Below are 20138 nucleotides of genomic sequence, written 5' to 3'. Positions count from 1 at the left end.
CTCCATGAACTGCACTAGTGTGAAGTTGATCTGAGATTCATACCCCAAAGACCACCCTGAACGACTTTTAGAAAAATAGTGCCACTTCCCCCTCCCCTGGTTCTCTTTTTGCCTACAGCAGTGACATTGTTACCATTTTCAAGTCATTCTCCAAAGAAAAAGGCAAATAAGTTTTTTTAAACAAAAGCTGGGATTCATCCTTATATCCGTTATCCCCTAAATGAAGCGGGTGGGTTGTAGCCAGTGGTTTTTCAGGACAACAATGCCAGCTTTGTTGCCATTCCTGTTTCTTTCAACAGCCTCGGCTTTCCTGTTGTGGGATGGGGGGCAGGCTTGGGTGAGGAGGGAAGATTCCCATTCATGAGCTAGCGGAACCTGGCACTGCCTAGATGGTGAGAGAATAGCTGGAGGTGGTATGGCTGGAAGCCACACCGTGTCAGATGCCCTTAAGAAAGTGGATCAAAATCAACTAACAATAAGCAACATGCAGTCCGTTGCCAACAGTCTGAAACCACATGGCCTCAAACTTGAAGCTGAAACAGATGAGTGCAAAAACGAGTCCAAAGGTAAAAAGCCTATAGTGCACAAACCAAACAGCTCTGGATTTGGAATCAGACAAGAGAAGAGTTTAGAACCGGCAGGTTTCTGTCCAATATGATTATTATGTTAAGATGTTATGCTTAACAATTATGCTTTAGTTGTTAAGTATTGATAGATGTAGCTCGGTTAAAATTACATTAGGGTGCATAATTATTTGCTGCATAATTAAGTATGGCCTTTGTGTTGTGTCTCGAGCAATAGTGGTGTTGCAGGTAAGGGAAAAGCACTCTCTGGATGTTCCCTTTGTGGCCTGATATTTATCTAATAGACTTGTGAATAAACTTACCTCCCTGATCTGTCTAGTGCAGCACCCAGCAGAGAGATTCTGTCATACAAATAGTTGTAAGGCAGAATGTGAAAATATTGCAGGCTGAAGGGGAATGTGTCTTGAGCAGATCCAAAAGGTACAGAATAATGCCCTGTGACAACTTACACTGGCAAAGCCAGGCCAGCGTGGTGCAGGCATACAAGCTTAATTCCTAAGAACTAAACAGGAAATTAACAGTCCCCCTTCTCCCCCACCCTGCAATTTATAAAGATTCGGTCATAATGCATTTTAAAAATGAAAAGTTTCACGTGGAAGCTGAGGACCACCACAGTAAATGGCACACAGATCTGAGCAGTCAGGTAGTGCTGCAGAGTGCACACTGTGCTGATACAAAACTGTTTCTTTTTCTTAAGCAGTCTGGTTTGTGATTCCAGTCAGTGCAATGCCAGCAGCAATGGAGCCAGCCAGCCAAATCATGGTGGTGGCACAAGGGGAGGGGTTCTGGAAACAATATAAAAATGGAGGGACCTTTGCTACAAATTCTCTCATTTTGTCCTGGGATTATAACATTTAGGTGCAGGATGTGGGAGCTGAGAAGCTGTTTTGAAAGAAAAAAAATAACAACCCTCTCTGTCTTTTTTTAGAGCAGCTCACCGTAGTCTAGCCTTGAATGCATGGCTCTACCGATATAGGAAGCTGACTGTGGTTTCTATCCCGGCTGACTTTAAACATTAACCCTATTTTTCGAAAAACCTCCCATCTGAGCTTCTTTTTCTGCTCTGTGTTGCTCGTTTGACTATCTGCATGGTAATGATGTCAAATGCAAGGATTTCTTCATAGCATTTGTAAAGAGCTGGTTTTTAGAAGTATGAGCAAAGCAACCCGTACGATTCTTGAGTCTTATAGTGCTGACAGCGAGATCAGTCACGGAAAAGAAGGCAGACCTTGCAACTGCTGTTTGAAGTGTAGCAGAGGCATGAGTTAGTCCCACATTTATCAGGCAGGTTCTGCCAGACCTGAATTTCTGTGGAACGTTTTTCTTCATTGCTATTGCAAAAGTACACCTATTAATTGCCAGGAAGCAATCTGTCCCCAGATTACTTCTTACCTCCCAAAAGGCATTAAAACCAATGTTACTAAAGTTGCAGAATCAAACATGTAGAAGCACCAAAGTCTCAGTTTCAGGGTTATCTGGACAACTTCAATTTTAACTCTAGTCCCCGTGTCCTGCAAATGAGGCCAGACTTCTATGCATGGGGTAGTATTTCAGCACGTATTTGGAGACTCTAGCTTAACACATGCCCACAGGCATCTTACTCACTCCTGTGCATGACTGTTTTACCAGAGAGGGACCTTGTGAAGACGTGCCCATCTTGTGGGCCTGTAGGGTAGTATCCATTTATGTGACAGCTCAGTGATCTAGCCTGTGACTGACAGGATCTGTCTTGTGACTGGATAAGCCTCTCCAATGGCACTGCTGGCTGTTTGGATGTAGATTCTGTCTTGTGGTGGAGAGCTGTGGCGCAGTTCCCTCTGTGCCTTTGTAAAACCCTGTGTGGCTGTTTTGACCATGCTGCAAAAGACAATGTGTTGGAACTCACATGTCTGCATTTGTAGGGGTTGAAAATCAAGGTCAGTTGGATCCCAAGGAGGACTGGAGCCAGAGGCAATCCCATGCAAGCTTTACTCTAGCAAGCTCAGGTACTAGTCACTGTGTTGTTGCACCAAGACCTCCTGAGTAGCTGGGTATTTTGATTCAGGCAGTTACTACCCCAGCTATATTCTACAAGTGCCAGCACTCTCCGTTTTAAATCTCGCAGGAGTATGTCACTGTTCCAGTATATTGCAGTCTCAGGATTACTGGGAGTGACTGACTGCTGTGTAGACATACCCTGAGGCTGGCCAAAAATGCTGGCAACAGTCCGTACCCACCCTGGAGTTGCTAATTTTATTTTCTGCCATTTGTGTTGTAAATCTGTTGTGGAATGTCTCTCTCTGTTCCCAGGCTCCCTTTTCTTGTTCCCCTCCTCCCAGGTTTCATTCTTCTTCCGCAGATAATTGCAAGCACATTTTCACAGTTAAGTTGCCCTTCTCTGTACAACTCCAAAAGGACATAATGGAACACTGCCTATTTCATCATATAAGTTTGTACATCAGAATCGGTATGATCTAGTCAAAGCAATTATTTAATAACATATTCTGGTTTTCAGAGAGAACTAGGTATAGCCTAAAATTTCAGGAGATGGTTCTTCCACTTTTGGTAACACACTGAGGGGTCTGTTTTAGACAAAAAAAAAAATTATGTACCTAAGTAGCTTGATATTAGTAGCTTGATAATAGCTTTCTGAAAACTGTGTCCTAAGTTAGTCAAAAGGAAGCAGAGTCAAAGACAGACACAGATCTAAAAGCCTTCTTCCTCCAGCTACAGGAGGCTTCATGCTCACAAGCTTTTGTCGTACTGGGGGACTTCAGCCACCCCGACATCTGCTGGAAAAGTAGCACGGCGAGCTGTGGGCAATCCAGGAGACTCCTGGAGTGCATTGAGGATAACTTCTTAACCCAGGTAATAGACACCCCTACCCGAGGGGATGCAATACTGGACCTGACGGTCACCAATGCACGTGAGCTTATCAGTGACGTCAAGATTGGAGGCAACCTAGGCTGCAGCGATTACGCATTGGTGGAGTTCACAGCCCTGAGGGATATGAGACAGGCAAGGGGTATAATCAGGACCCTAAATTTTAGGAAAGCAAAATTCCAGCTCTTCAAGGAGTTAGTCAGTAGGACCCCCTGAGAAATGGTCCTCAGGGACAGAGGAGCAGAACAGAGCTGGCAGATCTTTAAGGGTGCTTTCCATAAAGTGCAAGAGCTCTCAGTCCCCAGATGTAGGAAATCAGGCAAGGAAGGGAAGAGACCAGCATGGCTGAGTCAAGACATGCTGGTCAGACTAAAGAGCAAGAGGGAACTGCACAGGCAGTGGAAGCAGGGACAGGTAACCTGGGAAGAGTATAGGGACGCGGCCTGCTTGGGTAGGGATGGAGTCAGGAAGGCCAAGGCGCAGCTGGAGCTGAACTTGGCAAGGGATGCAAAGAATAACAAGAAGGGCTTCTACAGGTATATTAACCAGAAAAGGAAAGTTAAAGAAAGCGTACCTCCACTGATGAACAAGAATGGTGACCTAGTATTAACAGACAAGGAGAAGGCTGAGGTACTCAACAACTTTTTTGCTTTGGTCTTCTCTGGCGACCGCTCTCCTCACCCCTCCCAAGTCAATGGACAACATGTTGCAGACCAGGGGGGTAAAGCCCCTCCCACTGTAAGGGAAGATCAGGTTCATGACCACCTGAGGAACCTGAACATTTATAAGTCTATGGGACCTGATGAGATGCATCCCAGAGTCCTGAGGGAATTGGCTGATGTAGCTGCCAAGCCACTCTCCATGATATTTGAAAAGTCATGGCAGTCAGGTGAAGTTCCTGGTGACCAGAAGAAGGAAAACACTGTGCCCATTTTTAAAAAGGGTAGAAAGGATGACCCTGGGAACTACCGACCTGTCAGCCTCATCTCTGTGCTGGGGAAGATCATGGAACAGATCCTCCTAGAAGCTATGCTAGAGCACATGGAGGACAGGGAGATGATTCAAGACAGCCAACATGGCTTCACCAAGGGCAAGTCCTGCCTGGCCAACCTAGTGGCTTTCTACGAGGGAGTTACCACATCAGTGGACAAGGGAAAAGCAATGGATGTCATCTATCTGGACTTCTGTAAAGCCTTTGACACAGTCCCCCCCAGCATCCTTCGCTCTGAATTGGAGAGATACAGATTTGATGGGTGGACTGTTCAGTGGATGAGGAATTGGTTGGATGGTCGCATCCAGAGGGTAGTGGTCAACGGCTCAATGTCCAGATGGAGATCAGTGACAAGTGGTGTCCCTCAGGGGTCCATACTGGGCCCAGTGCTGTTCTGTGCTGACCAGTGCTGTCCACATCACTGCAGTGATGAATATTTTCATCAGTGACATTGACAGTGAGATCGAGTGCACCCTCAGCAAGTTTGCAGATGACACCAGGCTGAGTGGTGCAGTTGACACGCCAGAAGGACGGGATGTCATCCAGAGGGACCTGGACAAGCTGAAGAAGTGGGCCTGTGTGAACCTCATGAGGTTCAACAAGGCCAAGTGCCGGGTCCTACACCTGGGTAGGGGCAATCCTTGGTTTCAATACAGGCTGGGGGATGACGTGATCGAGAGCAGCCCTGTGGAAAAGGACTTGGGGGTACTGATGGACGAAAAGCTGAACATGAGCCAACAATGAGCGCTCGCAGTCCAGGTGGCCAACTGTATTCTGGGCTGCATCAAAAGCAGTGTGGCCAGCAGGTCAAGGGAGGTGATTCTGCCCCTCGACTCTGCTCTGGTGAGACCCCACCTGGAGTACTGCGTCCAGCGCTGGAGCCCTCAGCACAAGGAGGACATGGAGCTGTTGGAGCGGGTCCAGAGGAGGGCCATGAAAATGATACGAGGGCTGGAGCACCTCTCCTATGAGGACAGGCTGAGAGAGTTGGGGTTGTTCAGCCTGGAGAAGAGAAGGCTGCAGGGAGACCTTATAGCAGCCTTCCAGTACTTAAAGGGGTCTTATAGGAAAGACGGGGACAGACTTTTTAGCAAGGCCTGTTGTGACAGGACAAGGAGCAATGGTTTTAAACTAAGGGAGGGCAGATTTAGACTGGATTTAAGGAAGAAATTTTTTACAATGAGGGGGTGGTGAGGCACTGGAACAGGTTGCCCAGAGAGGTAGTGGAGGCCCCATCCCTGGAAACATTCAAGGTCAGGTTGGATGGGGCTCTGAGCAACCTGATCTAGTTAAAGATGTCCCTGCTCTTGCAGGGGGGTTGGACTAGATGACCTGTAAAGATCCCTTCCAATCCAAAGCATTCTATGATTCTAAACATATGTAAATTAAAAAAATCAGTGGAGACTTCTGCAAGGTTCTGCATGGTTTGACCTGAGGAAGAGGTAGTGATGGACCACCCCTAAACAAAGGTGTGTTTGCCCAACATAATACCTGAGTAAGTTAATTTGAATCCCAGAAGCAGAATATCCCTGTTGTTTTAATGTTGTCTGGGCAAGTTGTTTTTGCAATGACAGTAGGATATCACATAGAGAAAAATCACATAAAGAAAATCACATACAGAAATCACATAGAGGAAAAGAAGATTGGGAAGGAGAAATTGAGAGGTTCAAGTAGTATAATGTGCCAGACTCTGGAAAATAGGCCTGGTTTGGGGTGGGTTTTTTTCGTTTTATGTAAAACTGCAAGATATTTACAGGTACAGTTGCTGAACCTGCTAATTCCCTCTATCATGCATATCTTTTCTCACCCTTGTGTCTTCCAAGTTTGATAGTTCATTTACAGTATTGGAATGTAACCACATTGGAACTGGGCGTGGGAATGTCCACCTCCCATTGCTTTCTGGACTCTTGTGGCAAGCATTAGTGTGGTTCTGGGCAAGGGTTTCTATGGTTTTACTCTACGCTTTGTGAAGGATGTCTGTGTAATCCCTAGTGAAGCAACATTCTCTTGCAGTTCCTCTAATTTCTTTGTTTTTGAGCATCTTGTACAGCTTTACTTAACATAATAAAACTGTACCAAACAGGCAAACGACAGTCATTTAGAAACTCCCAGACAACACAATTTTCGTTTAATCAATAGCTTTGTGGCTTTGCCAGCTATGTCTTTCTTTTTGAAGGCTTATTCTGCTGAGTAAGCCAAGGCCATGTTAAATAGCTGGGCCGTAATGATTTGGCAAATCTTGCATATGCTTCCTGCTACAAGGGTTCTGGTTTCATACTTCATTGGCTTTGCTGGCAACAGCCTTGTGCACCCAGTGACCCAAAACACAGGGACAGTACAAGTCCCCATTGTGCAACCTCTACAGTACACACCAACACAGGAAATATTAGGTTTGCAAGTGCCATTTACCAAATAATCATTTGTTTTTATACAAGGGCAGCCATCTAGCTGAGATATTTATTTTTCCACTAGCAGTTGGGTTCCAATAGTCTGTAACCCATGCTGTCTGCCTGGCCTGCTGAGTTCAACAGGTTCCAGGTGAAAATGACTGCAGAGCTGGGGAAGGTGATAAATCCCAGACTGTCACTTGGAAAAGCCTTCGGTAGTAACTCAGCAGCAGCAACACCAGTGGAAATGTTGTTGCCTCTAAAAATGTGGTTCCCTTTACCGTTATGTCAGTGGAAGGCTGCACTGTAGTGGAACAATGTTGGCTGCCTCTTGGCCAACAGTTGTGTTGGGGAATAAATTCAGCAAAAAGAGTTTGCTAGACAAACGAAATAAACAGGCCTTCTTTGTTCTCACTGATCCCTTTCCCTTTGCAAAATCTTCCCTACATCAGATGCTGGGCCTCTTTCCATTGCTGGATCCAACCCAGCAGGGAGTTTTGTCATCTCTGTCTTTACTTGAACCCCAGTTTCCAAAAAAGAGAATAATCATCCACAGTTTTCTCAGTTTTCTGCTTTTGTTCTTGTTTAGGCAAAACAAATCAAAGCAAAAGGAGTCTGATGATAATGGTTTGTTCTCACTTGCTTGAAAAGTTTCCTTCCTGCTGGGCTCTAATTACCTTAGGGTGTTGAGCCTTAAAAATGAGTATTTTTTTACTATACCTTCTTTCTCTGCTCCAAAGTCCACTGAGACACTCATTTTGTATGCCAGATCTTATCCACATATGGGACAGTTTGACCTTTCAGAAATTTCTGATGTCCACCCTCTGGTAGCTGACTCTCACCTGCCAGCGAGAGTCCAAAGCCTGCCTGTCTCTTCCACCTGCTACCAGCTGGGCTCCCTCCCTACCACCCTGCTGTCTGCCAGCATCACTCCAGAGATAGCTAATGAAGTGGCAGCTTTCTAATCTAGTGTTTTAAATATTCATTTTAGTTATACACATTAAAACTAGACAGGATAAAGAAATGCTCCCTAGAAACAGTTTGCTGCTTAGTTTAGGTAGTCTTTATACTTAGGAAAAGTATCTTTCCTTCAAAGGAAAAGCACAGCTTCCTTTCTTCCTCTCGAAAACACAACCGCTAGCACCTTTCAATGGGTAAATTCTTTCCCGTCTAGTGCCTCCTTTATCTCAAGTAAAGCTGCTTGCTATGTAACTGGGATAGATTTAGCCCAAGAGGGCAGAACTCTTCCCTAGTATCCATCATGAGCCACCATGGTCATCAATGGTCAATTTTTGATAAAAATGCAGATTGCTGGGGTTTAATAGCTTTAAAGTAATGTGGCAAATTGGGTTTTCCTACAGGAGCATTATAATAATGACTTTGTCTTCTGCTTTTCTGCTTGTGTGCACAAGCATCAACTCCCATCTACTCATTTTAAGTGTCATCCTCTCCACTGGGTATATTTTTTTACCTCTTTCTCCATTATTCCTCTCTGTTATTGACACCTTTTCAATACTAATCCAGATATGATCCTGAGGCTTCTCTCCACTCAAAGAGAAAAACCAACTTGTTTGTTTAGAAAAATGTATTCATATTTCCTTTCTATACCTTAAGTACTACAATACATATCTGCAGCTCATTCTGAAATTTTTATGGTGTTTGTTGAAGTAAGCTTACCAGGTCTGCCAAATGCATTATTGCAGGCAGCACCTCTGAGTATAATGAACAGAATCACATGAGAAAAACTCCTATGTGGTCTCCAGAAAGCTGTCATCAGTTAAATTACATACATTCTGCACCTCTTATCAGCTAAAGACCCTCTAAAGGGATATCTTCTTATGAAGATAACAGACTTTTTTGTTTCTCTGTAATTTGTCTTCACATTAATGTGTTCAAGCCAAGCTTATTCAGAGCAAGGGTATCTCTTTTCAAGTCGCTTTTTACTTTCTTCATGTGGCATTCTTAGACAATACAAAAGCAAACTTGGCTTCATTAGCCTTGAGAATTGTAGGCAACCAGGCACGCTCACTACCCAAAGAATACACTTCAGTATTGGTCTGAACATATCATTTCGAAATTGCTTTGATACCAAGCCATAATTTGCAACGTTCGTGTTTGATATCAAATCTCTCCCTGCTGATCAGATGAGTGAGACTAAGTGAGATAGCGTGCTGAGCTTTTAAAATCATTTATGAACAGCCAAGGCCAGATGGTTCTGGGATTATGAATTATTTTCCCAGCTGCACCATTATGAAAAATCCCAAGAGTTTAGGGAGCTGGTATATAGGAGGAGCATTACCGGAAGCAAAGTTTCTGTAAGGATGGGGAGCACTCCTGAGTGATGGAAGTGGCTGTGACAAGGATACCACTGAAAATGCCATGTCCAGTTTGCAATGTCTTCAGCTGAAGCAAATGTCTTCAACTGAACTACTGTACACTGATCCATTGCTAGATTATAACTGCAACTAATAGAATTGGATCATGCATTTCCTGTGCAACTTTTTTTCTAGACAGGTTTTTTTTTTTTCATTCTTGCAAGCAAAAGAGAGCATACAGGTTTGTTACTGTCCACTACAGTCACCTGTCATTTTGGTGAATCAGTGTAAGAGGGTCACATAGGATGGATTTCTTCTTGCACTGAATCTGCAAGCCCACAGTGATTGGCAATGTAGACCAAGAAAGAAGAATAAAAGAAAGAGGCTGAAAAGTATGTCTTTCTGTGAAAAGGACTTCTGCTGCTCTGGGAACCACAAAGCATGTGTCCACTGGCTTGTCTGGGGACTTCAGAAGACTTGATGCTGGTAGAATTAGATATATGACAGCTACTTCACACCTCTTTGTCTTTTAATGTTGGCCATCTCCTCATTCCCACCTCCAGGAATGGAGAATTCATCTCCTAGTGTGGGGAAGGCAGCCAGTATTCCTGACTCCTACAGTGCATTCCCCAGGCTGCCCCGCTTCCCCCAGCGCTTGGCAGTGGGTGGCTTCCTGATGGGGTAGAGTGTGGGACGTCTGTGGTTACTTGTGTTGCACATATTTGGCAAATATGCTCCACTGTCTCCCCCTTCTCCTGCATTTTCTTTTAAGGATGTCTCATGTTGCATCTCTTTGTTCAGGTTTGACCGTCAGTCATTAATGTAGTTGGCTGGAGGCTTTCACTGGTTTCACGGGAGTTCTAGGGAAGTGCACTCAAGTGATTGCATGCAAGAGCTTCCCCTTAGGTTGGTAACACTTTGAGTGACAGACCCGTCAGCCGTTCTTACTGAGCTTTTGTCTTTCTTTCCTAGTGGGTGGGAAATCCCACCCAGCTATCCCAGGGTTTTGTCTTTTTTCCACCCTACAATTTATATTCCCTTTTCATCTTCTGAGGAAATGCATGTCACATTTTCTGAGGTCTCATTCTCACCCACTTCAGGCAGTGCTGAAAGCAAACAGCTTGTTACCCTTCAGCCTGTTACTTCTGTGATGCACCAGGGTGCTTTCTGCATGCAAGGAGCTACAGATGGAGCACAGCAGCCTCTGCTTATTAGAAAAGAGAAGTGAGCAGAGTCTTTCTCTGCCCACCACTGTCTCATACATAGTCACTGTGCTCCTTCTGCAACAGTTCCCTGGTTTGTGAAACCAGACTGAAGCAAGTGAGAGAGAGAGTATTTTTTATGTCCAAGAAGTGGATTCAATCTTGTGGAGGGCAAGGAAACAGCTCAGTGCGTACTTTTTCATGGGGACATTACCCTTTGGGCCTCAGATAACTTTATTTTTGCCCTGTGGTGATCATGACAAGTAGCCAGCGTTTCTTCATTGATAGCTTGAGAGAAGTGATTCCCGGTAAAGAGTCACTGACGCATGTTTTACAGTGAGTGGTTTTTGATATATCTGTGTTCACCCCTTCAATGGGAATTGGACTGTTAAAGCAATCCTTGACTTTTACTGATACCATTGATTCAGGAACCTGTCACCTCTGTGTGTTGTTGGCATGTATCAAAGTATGTGAAAGGGTTTAGAAATGCTGAGCATCTGGGTAGATGACTGCCATGGAGATGGGGTAGTGCTCTAGGAACATAAAGTGGCCAGGAATCTACATGCTGTGTGATGTTAAGACCCATAGGGCCAAAAAAGAAAGACAGGAATGGAAACCATTGTGAGCTCTCATGAACACAAAAGATAGTGAAATTGTTACTATAAGCATAAGTGTGCTGAGCTCCTGATCCTGTTGGGAGGGTGTGAGGGCAGAAAAGGAGCATGTTTAGCCCTGGGCATATGATTAGATTCATTGCATGAGCCTTTCCCGTGCCTCCATTGCCTACGTAGGTTCAGGTGAGTCCATTCTGCATCAGCATGATCAGACTGAAGCACTATGGCCACTTTTGAATCCTTATGCAGCAGGGGAGTGGGCTGTTACAGCTATTACATGCTCACCCCTGATAACTGGGATTTGTACCTTACTTTGCATCTTTAAAAGTCTTCCTTCAGAGAGACGGGATTCTGAACAGGACAGAGAGTTGTCTGTGCTGAGAGAGTTGGTACTGAATGGTTTACACTATGCTGTGTAATCACGGTTCTTTCTGAGTCTGAATGCATACTGCTGGAGGTACTCTGGTTGACAGCTCTTACGTTTAGACATTTGTGTTAGATACTGCATGGGACTTGGAAAGGAGTGAGCATTAGGATCAGAAAGAAGAGGGATGTTTTCTTGAGGTAATGCTACCTCTTCAGTGTGGAATTTCCACCAAGTTTATTTGTGCATATGTTGATCAACTTTAGCTTTGTCTAGGACTTTGTGTTTGGTGGAGCAATCCTTTTTCTGCCACATGGTACACTACCCTCTGCATTCTCAGAACCTGCTGATTCTTACCAGAAACACTGTGACGCTTTTTCAGGAAAAGGTTGCTATGCTGGGACCACGTCCTACAAATTAGATGCAGTGGAGGCAGGCCATCGGAACAGTAAGTGTTCAGTTGCATCGCAGCTGTATTCCTGCATCTTACCAAAAGTCTTGGAATACATCAGGCAATGCCTGCCCTGCTGTGAATCAGCCACTCTGCAGAAGAGGCAAGGATTCTCAAGAGAGAATCACGTGAGCAAATATCCGCTGGAAAAAATAGTCAATAGTGTGAGCATGTGATATTATTGCTGCGGAGAAGATAAGATGATTCACCCTGTTCTTCACGGACTGTTGTCAATGTCAGTGAGGTTTGGCCAGCTCTGTTACAGGTATCTAGGACCATGTTGGCAGCAAGCTTTTAGATGAAATGTTTGGGCAAGTAAAAGGCCACACTGCCTGTTCCTGCCATATCAGCCTCTCATGTGTGCTATCTGTCCCTTGCAGCACAAGCTCATACTTTCTGCCTTCCAGATTCCATGGCAAAAGAACTAATTCTTTTTAAATGAAAACCATATCATAAAGGGCTGGATCTGTCATGCAGCTGAATAAACCACAGCTTTCCACACTGTTATTCACCATAGGCGTTTGTGTGTTCTCACTCGCTGTTGTTGACTTCTTGGCTGTTTGATGAGTAGATAACCATATAAAATATCTGGTTACTTCATTATTGGAGAGTGACATAAACTTGGTTATAAAAACAAGAGTCCAGTAGTCATGGCTCCCTTTAAATGTTGTCTCTTCTGACAATAAAAAACCAAAACAAAACAATAGCTCAGCACCCATCCTGAACACCCCTGTTCTAGATAACATTATGTACCTAATGACCATCTTTAATTACATCAAATGCTTTAAGTAGGGTCATCTCCCCCTCTTCATCGCAGCTCCCCAAAGTACCTCCTGACAGCTTCTGAAATAGTCAAGTTACATTTAAGCGACTGTGTTTACATGTTTGAAAAGCACAAGGTGAAAAAGCCTGTTTTCGATTAAGCCAACAGTCTTAGTGACCATTGTTTTTGTAAGAAGGTTACGCAAGCTGTTTTCATTGCCGCCTCCCCAGCTCAGCTCACCTCAGCATGTCTCCCCAGCGTTTGTTAGTTTGCCCTCCATCCAAGGCTCACTTGGACTCCCTTCTGACCCCTCTGTCTGTCTCTGCCTCTCTTCGGTTGCTTTGCAGATGCATCACCTTCCTAGGTCACTCTCTTAAACTTACGGTCTTCATTTTGCACTGCAGCTCCTATTATAATTCCAGCTCTAATGAGTAACCCCATTTCACTTCTGCCTCTGTTATGCCTTTATTCTTAACTGGTTGGAAACCTCATAACTTGCAAGATATCAGCATTTTATATTGAAATGTTAAACATGTTGAACCAGTTCAGAAATAGGCATCTTTCCAGTGATGCAGCTTCAATTTCAAATGTTAATAAAAATTCCTAGCATTGAACTCGATTTGGGACTGGACGGCCCACAGGCTTGATTATGTGATATACTGTCTCCCACTTCTAAGTTGCTGGTTCAAATCCAGCCCAAGTCAGTAGCTGCTGAGAACTGTTGACGTACATTCTCTGCTTAGTGACCTATATTGATTTGAGTTTAATGGCCATGTGTAATGTTCTGAGCTGTCAGCCACGCACCCTGTATAACCTCCTCCATACCAGCATCTTCCTTTGTGGTTGAGATTGGATGGACTATACAGACAGGACTCCCTTCTCAATCATTCATGGAGACCCGATAGGAAGTGGGAAGGGGGAGGAATTTTGTCCTTCAGTTATGTCCTTCATATGGATAAACAGATGGCATTTGTGCCCACAGTGTGTCTAAATAGCAGGCTTTCCATGAGGCACTGTCATCCTGCCCACACTGAAATGCCAGAGTGGATAAATTACAGCTCCCCTTCTCCCTTCCCTCTCACACTATGTGAGGATGATGTCCATTCTGCCCTCCCGTTGCATTTATATTTCTCCAGTGAGGTTTAGAAAGAAATCTTGTGCTTAATACTGGCTCTGCAGTTAATGCTAGATTACCTCTGGGTGAGTCATGGCAAGCTGGGTCACCGGGAATGACTTCTCTCGTATGCTCTTTTGAGAAGGTCAGTAGTGACCTACCCTGCTGTGACATGCAACTTCTGGTACTGCATATAGCTCTTAGCAATTCACTGTTGCTTTGCAGAAACAGAGCCTTTTAGAGAACATCTGCAGGCTGAGAGCCTCCTGTTATAAACACAGGTAGAGAAAACATGCTTTCCAGCAAAGAAAGATCAGCCAAGAATGTAAAAAACTTTAGTGGCCCCACTGAGCTTTTCACTTGGAGCAAGAGATATCACTGCCTTCTCCTGTCCCCCTCTGTATTGGGGACATTGCTGTAGCAGGCCCTTTGCTCAATTCTTTGAGTCCGTGTTGGTCTGCAGGGCAAGTGGCCCCAAGGAGCTCTTCCTTTTTAATGTCTTGCTGCGCTTACACAGTTGCAGCAGTTTGTGAGTTGTTTCTTCATGAAGACTCTCCCTTGGATTTCTCTGTCTGTAGAGGTGAGAGACAGACCACTGTGCTCATTTCCTTCTTGGTAGCTGGACAGCCTCACTGTCCTTTGGAGAAATGGTGACTTTGAGGTTAGTGCCCATTGTGTGGGGAGCAATCAATTGTGTGTCATGCAGTAGTTTAATAGGCAGCTGGGGTGACAGCCAGGTCACCTTGGGTAGCCTTGCTAGTCCTGAGTGTCACTCATTTCTAAAGTGAACCAGCGTTTGACTCACCCTCAATTATTTGCAGACAAATGGAATGGTTTGGCTTTCAGAGGGAGGCTATGGAGAAGCTCTCATTAACAGCCAGCTGACGTGCTTATTTGAAACAGAGGGATTGCAGAAACTCATGATGTTTCCACTTCTGGGAGTGTTTTTTCAGGCTTCCCTTCTTCATAATTCTTTCTTTCACTTGCTACCCTCTTTCTGCCTTTTTCTGAAGAAAAGCTCTTCTTTTACTGCTGAGGGTATTTTCTGTCAAACTTGCCTCTTGCTCCTACTTCGTAATCTCTCCCCACCAGAGGGGGAGTTCATGATAATAATCCTGAGGATTTCTCAAGTGGTCTGTTACCAGCCACAAAGTTGCAACTGTTGAAAAAATTTAAAGCATCTCCTAAATCAGTTTCCCCAGCCCTTGGCGTTGTGACTCAGATTTGGGGCTTTTAATAGGAAATCTATTGAGAGTCATAGTGGTTCTGATGAATATTTGTATACATGACCTTAAGAACTTGGAGGTGCAATGCACAGTGCATTGGAGGCAGTAGGAGGCTTTCCACAGGCTTTGGTGCGCTTTGGCTCAGGCTATTAAAGAATAACAGGAAACACTGGAAAACACACCAAGGGTAAACAGAGCAGTTTAGTTACATTAACTGTCTAGAGGAGAAGCTCCACTAATGACCGAAACAAACAAAGCAAGTGCATTTATTTAGCATTGCTGTGGGAAAACAAATGGCTGTTAATTGCATTTAGCTAAAAAGGGTTACACAAGAAATTGGCCGGCTCAGGCCCAGAGTGTAATTCTGGCATCCTGACCCAGTTCTGATTGCTGCATAGACTCTGACGGAGAATAGTGTCTTGGAAAGGAGCACAGACTTCAAAGAGGCCAGGGCTTTGAGAGACTGCATACTATTTTTTTATTCATAGCAATGCTACTTTCAAGTGTCATTCTACAAAAAACAGCATCAAAAAGATCTGTTGTTGCTGCCTCCCTGTTACTCCTGATAAAATTTGCCTTGCTGTGATTATGTTAACAGTCAGAACTCAAACTGGTCAGTCAGCTTGTTTCTGGATTCACATATGATAAGCAACAATAAATATGCTGCAGGTCTCCTTCGGCGACACCTTAGTGTCTTTGACTGATAACCAATGCATTATTTATATTAGAAAAGAAGCTGGAGTGAGAAGCCAGAGTCCCGTTGTACTTTGAATAAGCATAGAAGGAAGGGAGTTTAAGGGCTGACAGTCTAAGCTGTTCTTGCTGGCCTTTGTGGAAGCTCATTGTCTTCAGGAGGAGACTGTGATGAACCGAAGGCTGAAATTTACCCTGTGCTTAGAATGGAGCTAGTGACTGTGATAGTAACAGCACAAAGGTAAATCGAGTCCTGCTCCTCTGTAATGGCTCTGCTGGCTTTGCTGTGTAAAGGGTAACATGCAGCATGTGTTTGTTGCTCCTGATAAAACGGACAGTTATGACTTGGAGAGCACAGAGGGCAGTGGTATTGCAGGGTAACGTGGTGCCATTTTGACATTCCTACTTCTAATCTAAGAGCCATTCTTATCAGCTCTTTTTTACCAAGATCTGTTCATGTAAGAATAGAACTCCTTCCCATGGCAGAATATTTCAAGAGACTGATTATCTGCTTCTAATTCCATGTGAACTTCTGAATAGCAGGTAAGATTAGATGATCACAAAGGAAATGCAAAGTACTGAATCAGTGCTTGCAGTGCTGTTTAGTACAAATCCATAATGCTAATGCTCTGTCTGATTTATTTCTGTTAAAAGGAGGGGGACTAGTCATTAGTGAAAAGAATCAGCATGGCATTACATTTACTATGTGTTTAGGAAAAACCGATCCCTTTGATGTAGCTGGAGACCCTTGAACTTCAGAAAAGAATGTGTTAGCATGCTAGGGTATGCCTTAGTCCTGCGGGTCATTTAATCCTTTCCTCAAGTGAGTCATTGTAAGGTAAAGTAGATGCTGGGAAAAGTTCTGTACTGCCAATTAAAACAGGCTCCAAAGGTGTTGCTGGTTTCGTTCTACCAGAAACTCATCACAGAGGCCAGTAGAGGTTGCCTATGTACCTTGGGGCCAGATCCCAAGCTAATATAAACTGGCATGGTTCTTTTGACTTAGCAGAGCTCCTTTGCTTTATACCAGTAGCTCAGGCTCAATTCCTTTATGCTTACAACTTTTTAAAGAATTTCTATTAAGAAATCAGGAATGATTCAGAAAGGTGTCGATTTCCACACATGTAAGAATTGAATGACTTTCAGAAGAAGCCTGTAAATAACTCTGAGATGTGAGTTCTCACTCAGTCTTTATAGAGAATACGTTCTATCTGCCTCGAACACCTCTGCAAAATCAAAGCTGAGTAATGAATGTTAGCCTCAGCATTTCTCCTAGGCAGACATCTTTCATGAGGTCAGGTTTAAAATAAAGTTAAGGACAGGAATGTTCTAATTAGTAAGTGTTGCTCTAGTTTGCCAACAAAAAAATCCCACTTTCAACAAATTTAACAAAGAATAAATGAAGCTAATCAGAAAGCTAAGGCATTGATCTTAGTTAAGGAACTCTGGACCAAACCCTAGTCTTCTGTGGAAGAGATAAAATCAGGGAGCCTAAAACACTTTGGAAAGTCAGGAAGATGGTTTGTTTTCACCTTTTTCAAGTGGAACAGCTGAGGTGCCGACCAGGAGGCCATTCAGGGAGCTGCCAGAATGGGAGTGCTGCCAAGTCCCATCCCACAGAAGCCCTGACAGAGTAGAAACCTGAAGGACCCAACTTTGAGTCTCAGCGCGGTGGTAGTCACAAGGCAGGCAAGCTGACAGAAACCTTGGAAACCTGCCTTGTTTCCATTAGAAAAATTAACACGATTGCTGCATGTCCACAAGCCTTCTAAACTGGCATTTTTGGGCAGGCAAACTTTCCTCTGGAAGATTTCCAGCAAGCTTACATGCCTTGCTTCATGGTACTTAGCTCTTCCTTTCCTGACTTTTACGAATACGAACTTTAGATGGGCTTATTTGCATTGGAGGAATACTACTGCTGGAACTTTCTTCCTAGCATGTGAAGAGTTTTCTCTGTGTGTAGAAACAACATGGGTAAAATATTTGGAGTGAAATCCAGGCTACATTGAAGTCAATGGCAAAACTCCCATTCACTTTAGTGGAGCAGGAATTTCACTTTTTACTGTTTTGAAGTTAGAGTTACTAATAGACTGTTAAATTATTCCTGCATGCATCAAACAAAATGTGCTTGATGTTAATGTTTCTGCTGTGTTCAAAACCCACAAAGGTTTAAAAACAAGAATAACTATGAACTTCTGAGTCTAAAAATTATGTTAAATGTAGTTTTGCTAGAAATAATAATGTCCCTGGAGATAAACCTAAAATAATAGACTCCACCATATAATCTTCACTTTAAGCTAAAAATAGCATAGATGGCGGTTTAATCTAAGCCATAATTATCAAACTGCTGAAGCCGGTTTTGGTTCATTGCAACTAGAAATGTATGTCGTGTTTAGGCTTTGAACAGTTGAGAACCAAAACTGGAGAGAAGCAAAGCCAAGAGCATAGTCAGAAAGCAAACAGGAGCCTCTGATTTGTAGCGAAATAGCATGGATTAAAGAGTCCAACACCATATTTAAAGGGACTGCTCCTGGCTTGCTCAGCCCAGCCAGCTGGAGACCTAGTGATTTCATATTGATCTGTGTTTTCAGCCCCAAAATGGTGACTTATTTTTCTAGAAAGTGACACTGGACATACGAGGCACCTTTTGTCTGAAAGCCATTTTCCATTTCATGTTGGAATCAAAGGAAGAACGTTAACTTTTCAAAATGTTATTCTTCCGTATGATTTAAAAAAATTATTTTAATGATCATTTCAAAGTAGGATGGAAAACCCTTAACTCACTTTTGCTGCCAGGCAGCATGGTATGATGGGCTGAGTGTAGAACTACCAGTCAGGACTTCTGACGTTGCACTGATGTAGCAGGTGAACTTGGTGACATAATTTATCCCTTCTTTGCCACCATGAGGGCTGTTCACAAAGGCTTACCTCCAGCCGAGGAGCCTCACCTTCCTATAGTGGGAACAGTGATTTACTCTGAACAGTGATTTACTGTAGCAGTCCAATGGTAGAGACTCCACTAATGATAGAAGGGTCCTGAGTGGGAAGTTGGATGGAGGTTAAAGTAATACTTTTCTATTTCTGAATACTTTTTGAAATCCTCACTGAATGTATTTGAGTTCCTCCATGTATGTTTACACTACACAATCTGCTGTTTGTTTAGATGGTTTCTTTTGCTGAGTAGGTCACATTCTGTTCTTGCTGAGACTGGCATGGGGCAGTCTTGCTGCTTGCTTGGACAGTGCTTGCAGAAATCGGGGCCTGATCCTGCCTCAGGCTCCTATCTGAGCATTGCTGTTGTAGAGTCATAGACTAATTTAAGTTGGAAGGACCACTGGAGGTTATCTGATCCAACCCACCACTCAAAGAAGGATCAGCTTCAAAGTTAGATGAGAGAGAGATTGTACAATACCACAAATTTAGAGAAATGTTTTTCCTAACAGTGGAGTTATTCCAAATTCACACTGACACAACAAGAAAATTGGCCCATCTTTAGTATTAATTTGTTGACCATGCTTTCAGTATGATTATAGGGACCATATCCACTAGATTTGGGAAAGCAATCCAAAATTTTCAATAAATACTACCTTTGACAGTCTAGCAGATATCCTCCAGCTATGCTACATCACTTGTCCAGGTTCACTTCTCATGAACCCTCAAATAGTTACATTTCCTGGTAGGAAAGTCCATAGGAAGCACATTTAAAAGTTTCAAACAGACAAATACTAAAACCTTTGTGAAATTAAGGTGACGGATAAATTCAAGGAACCTATATTTATTCATTAAACAGGTGCCCAGAGCAGTAGGTGAATGATTCTGTGTTATTTGTACAGCCTGTTTTCGACTTAATTGCTAAGAGTGTCATTAGTAAGTCCAATGGGAAATGAGAAACCCACATCATAACTTGATAGTTTTTTTGTCTTGTTTTGTTTTAATCAAACAGCATGGGAATGAGCCATGATGATGATCATCAACCCTGCGCAGGGAGGTCTCATATCATGTCTGGAGAATGGGTGAAGGGCAGGAACCCGAGTGACCTTTCCTGGTCTTCATGCAGCCGCGATGACCTTGAAAACTTCCTAAAGTAAGGATTATGCTGATTATCAAAAATCCTATCAGGCAAGAATCCAATGTGTTATTTGAAAGTGAAAGTCTTAACAACTTTCCTTAAAAAAAAAGTGTGTGCATGTCTCATTAGGGTGTGCAAGTTTGAATCTATCTCCATACAGTAGCCCCTTTGAAACTGAGGTTTGCAGAGAGGCAGAAAAATTATATGCAGTTGTCAAGGTACTGATAGCTTCTTAAAAACAATCCCAGATCACCTTCATTTTACAAAAAATGCCCTTCATGTTTGCGATGACAGAAATCTGTGTGTAGGTGGCCTGAAAAAGTCTTCTCTGTTGAAGGATGCTGCCAGCTTTGTGCTGTGGCTTTTACTGTCATTATTATTATTAAATAGCTTTTATTTTATGGAAACTTTATTTTGCCTGGAGGTAATTCTGATGTGTTTTCTCACCCCTCAGTGAGTGTTGTCTTAAACAGTTCACTATAAACTTCTTTCCCACTGCATCC

At 43.4% G+C, this 20138-nt stretch overlaps 1 protein-coding gene across 2 annotated transcripts in view; it reads left to right on the top strand.

Moving 5' to 3' along the window:
* Positions 1-20138, top strand: part of ADAMTS17 (ADAM metallopeptidase with thrombospondin type 1 motif 17) — a 201911-nt gene that overhangs the window by 78089 nt on the left and 103684 nt on the right. For both annotated transcript variants that reach the window (XM_075506313.1, XM_075506312.1), the window contains exon 9: positions 19510-19650. In XM_075506313.1, the coding sequence (XP_075362428.1) occupies positions 19510-19650 (141 nt within the window). The remainder of the gene's footprint in view (positions 1-19509; positions 19651-20138) is intronic.

This window comes from Mycteria americana, chromosome 6, assembly GCF_035582795.1.
Source record: "Mycteria americana isolate JAX WOST 10 ecotype Jacksonville Zoo and Gardens chromosome 6, USCA_MyAme_1.0, whole genome shotgun sequence".
NCBI classification, from domain to species: domain Eukaryota; kingdom Metazoa; phylum Chordata; class Aves; order Ciconiiformes; family Ciconiidae; genus Mycteria; species Mycteria americana.
The sequence above is the reverse complement of the archived record's forward strand: the minus strand, read 5'-3'. Positions and strand labels throughout refer to the sequence as shown.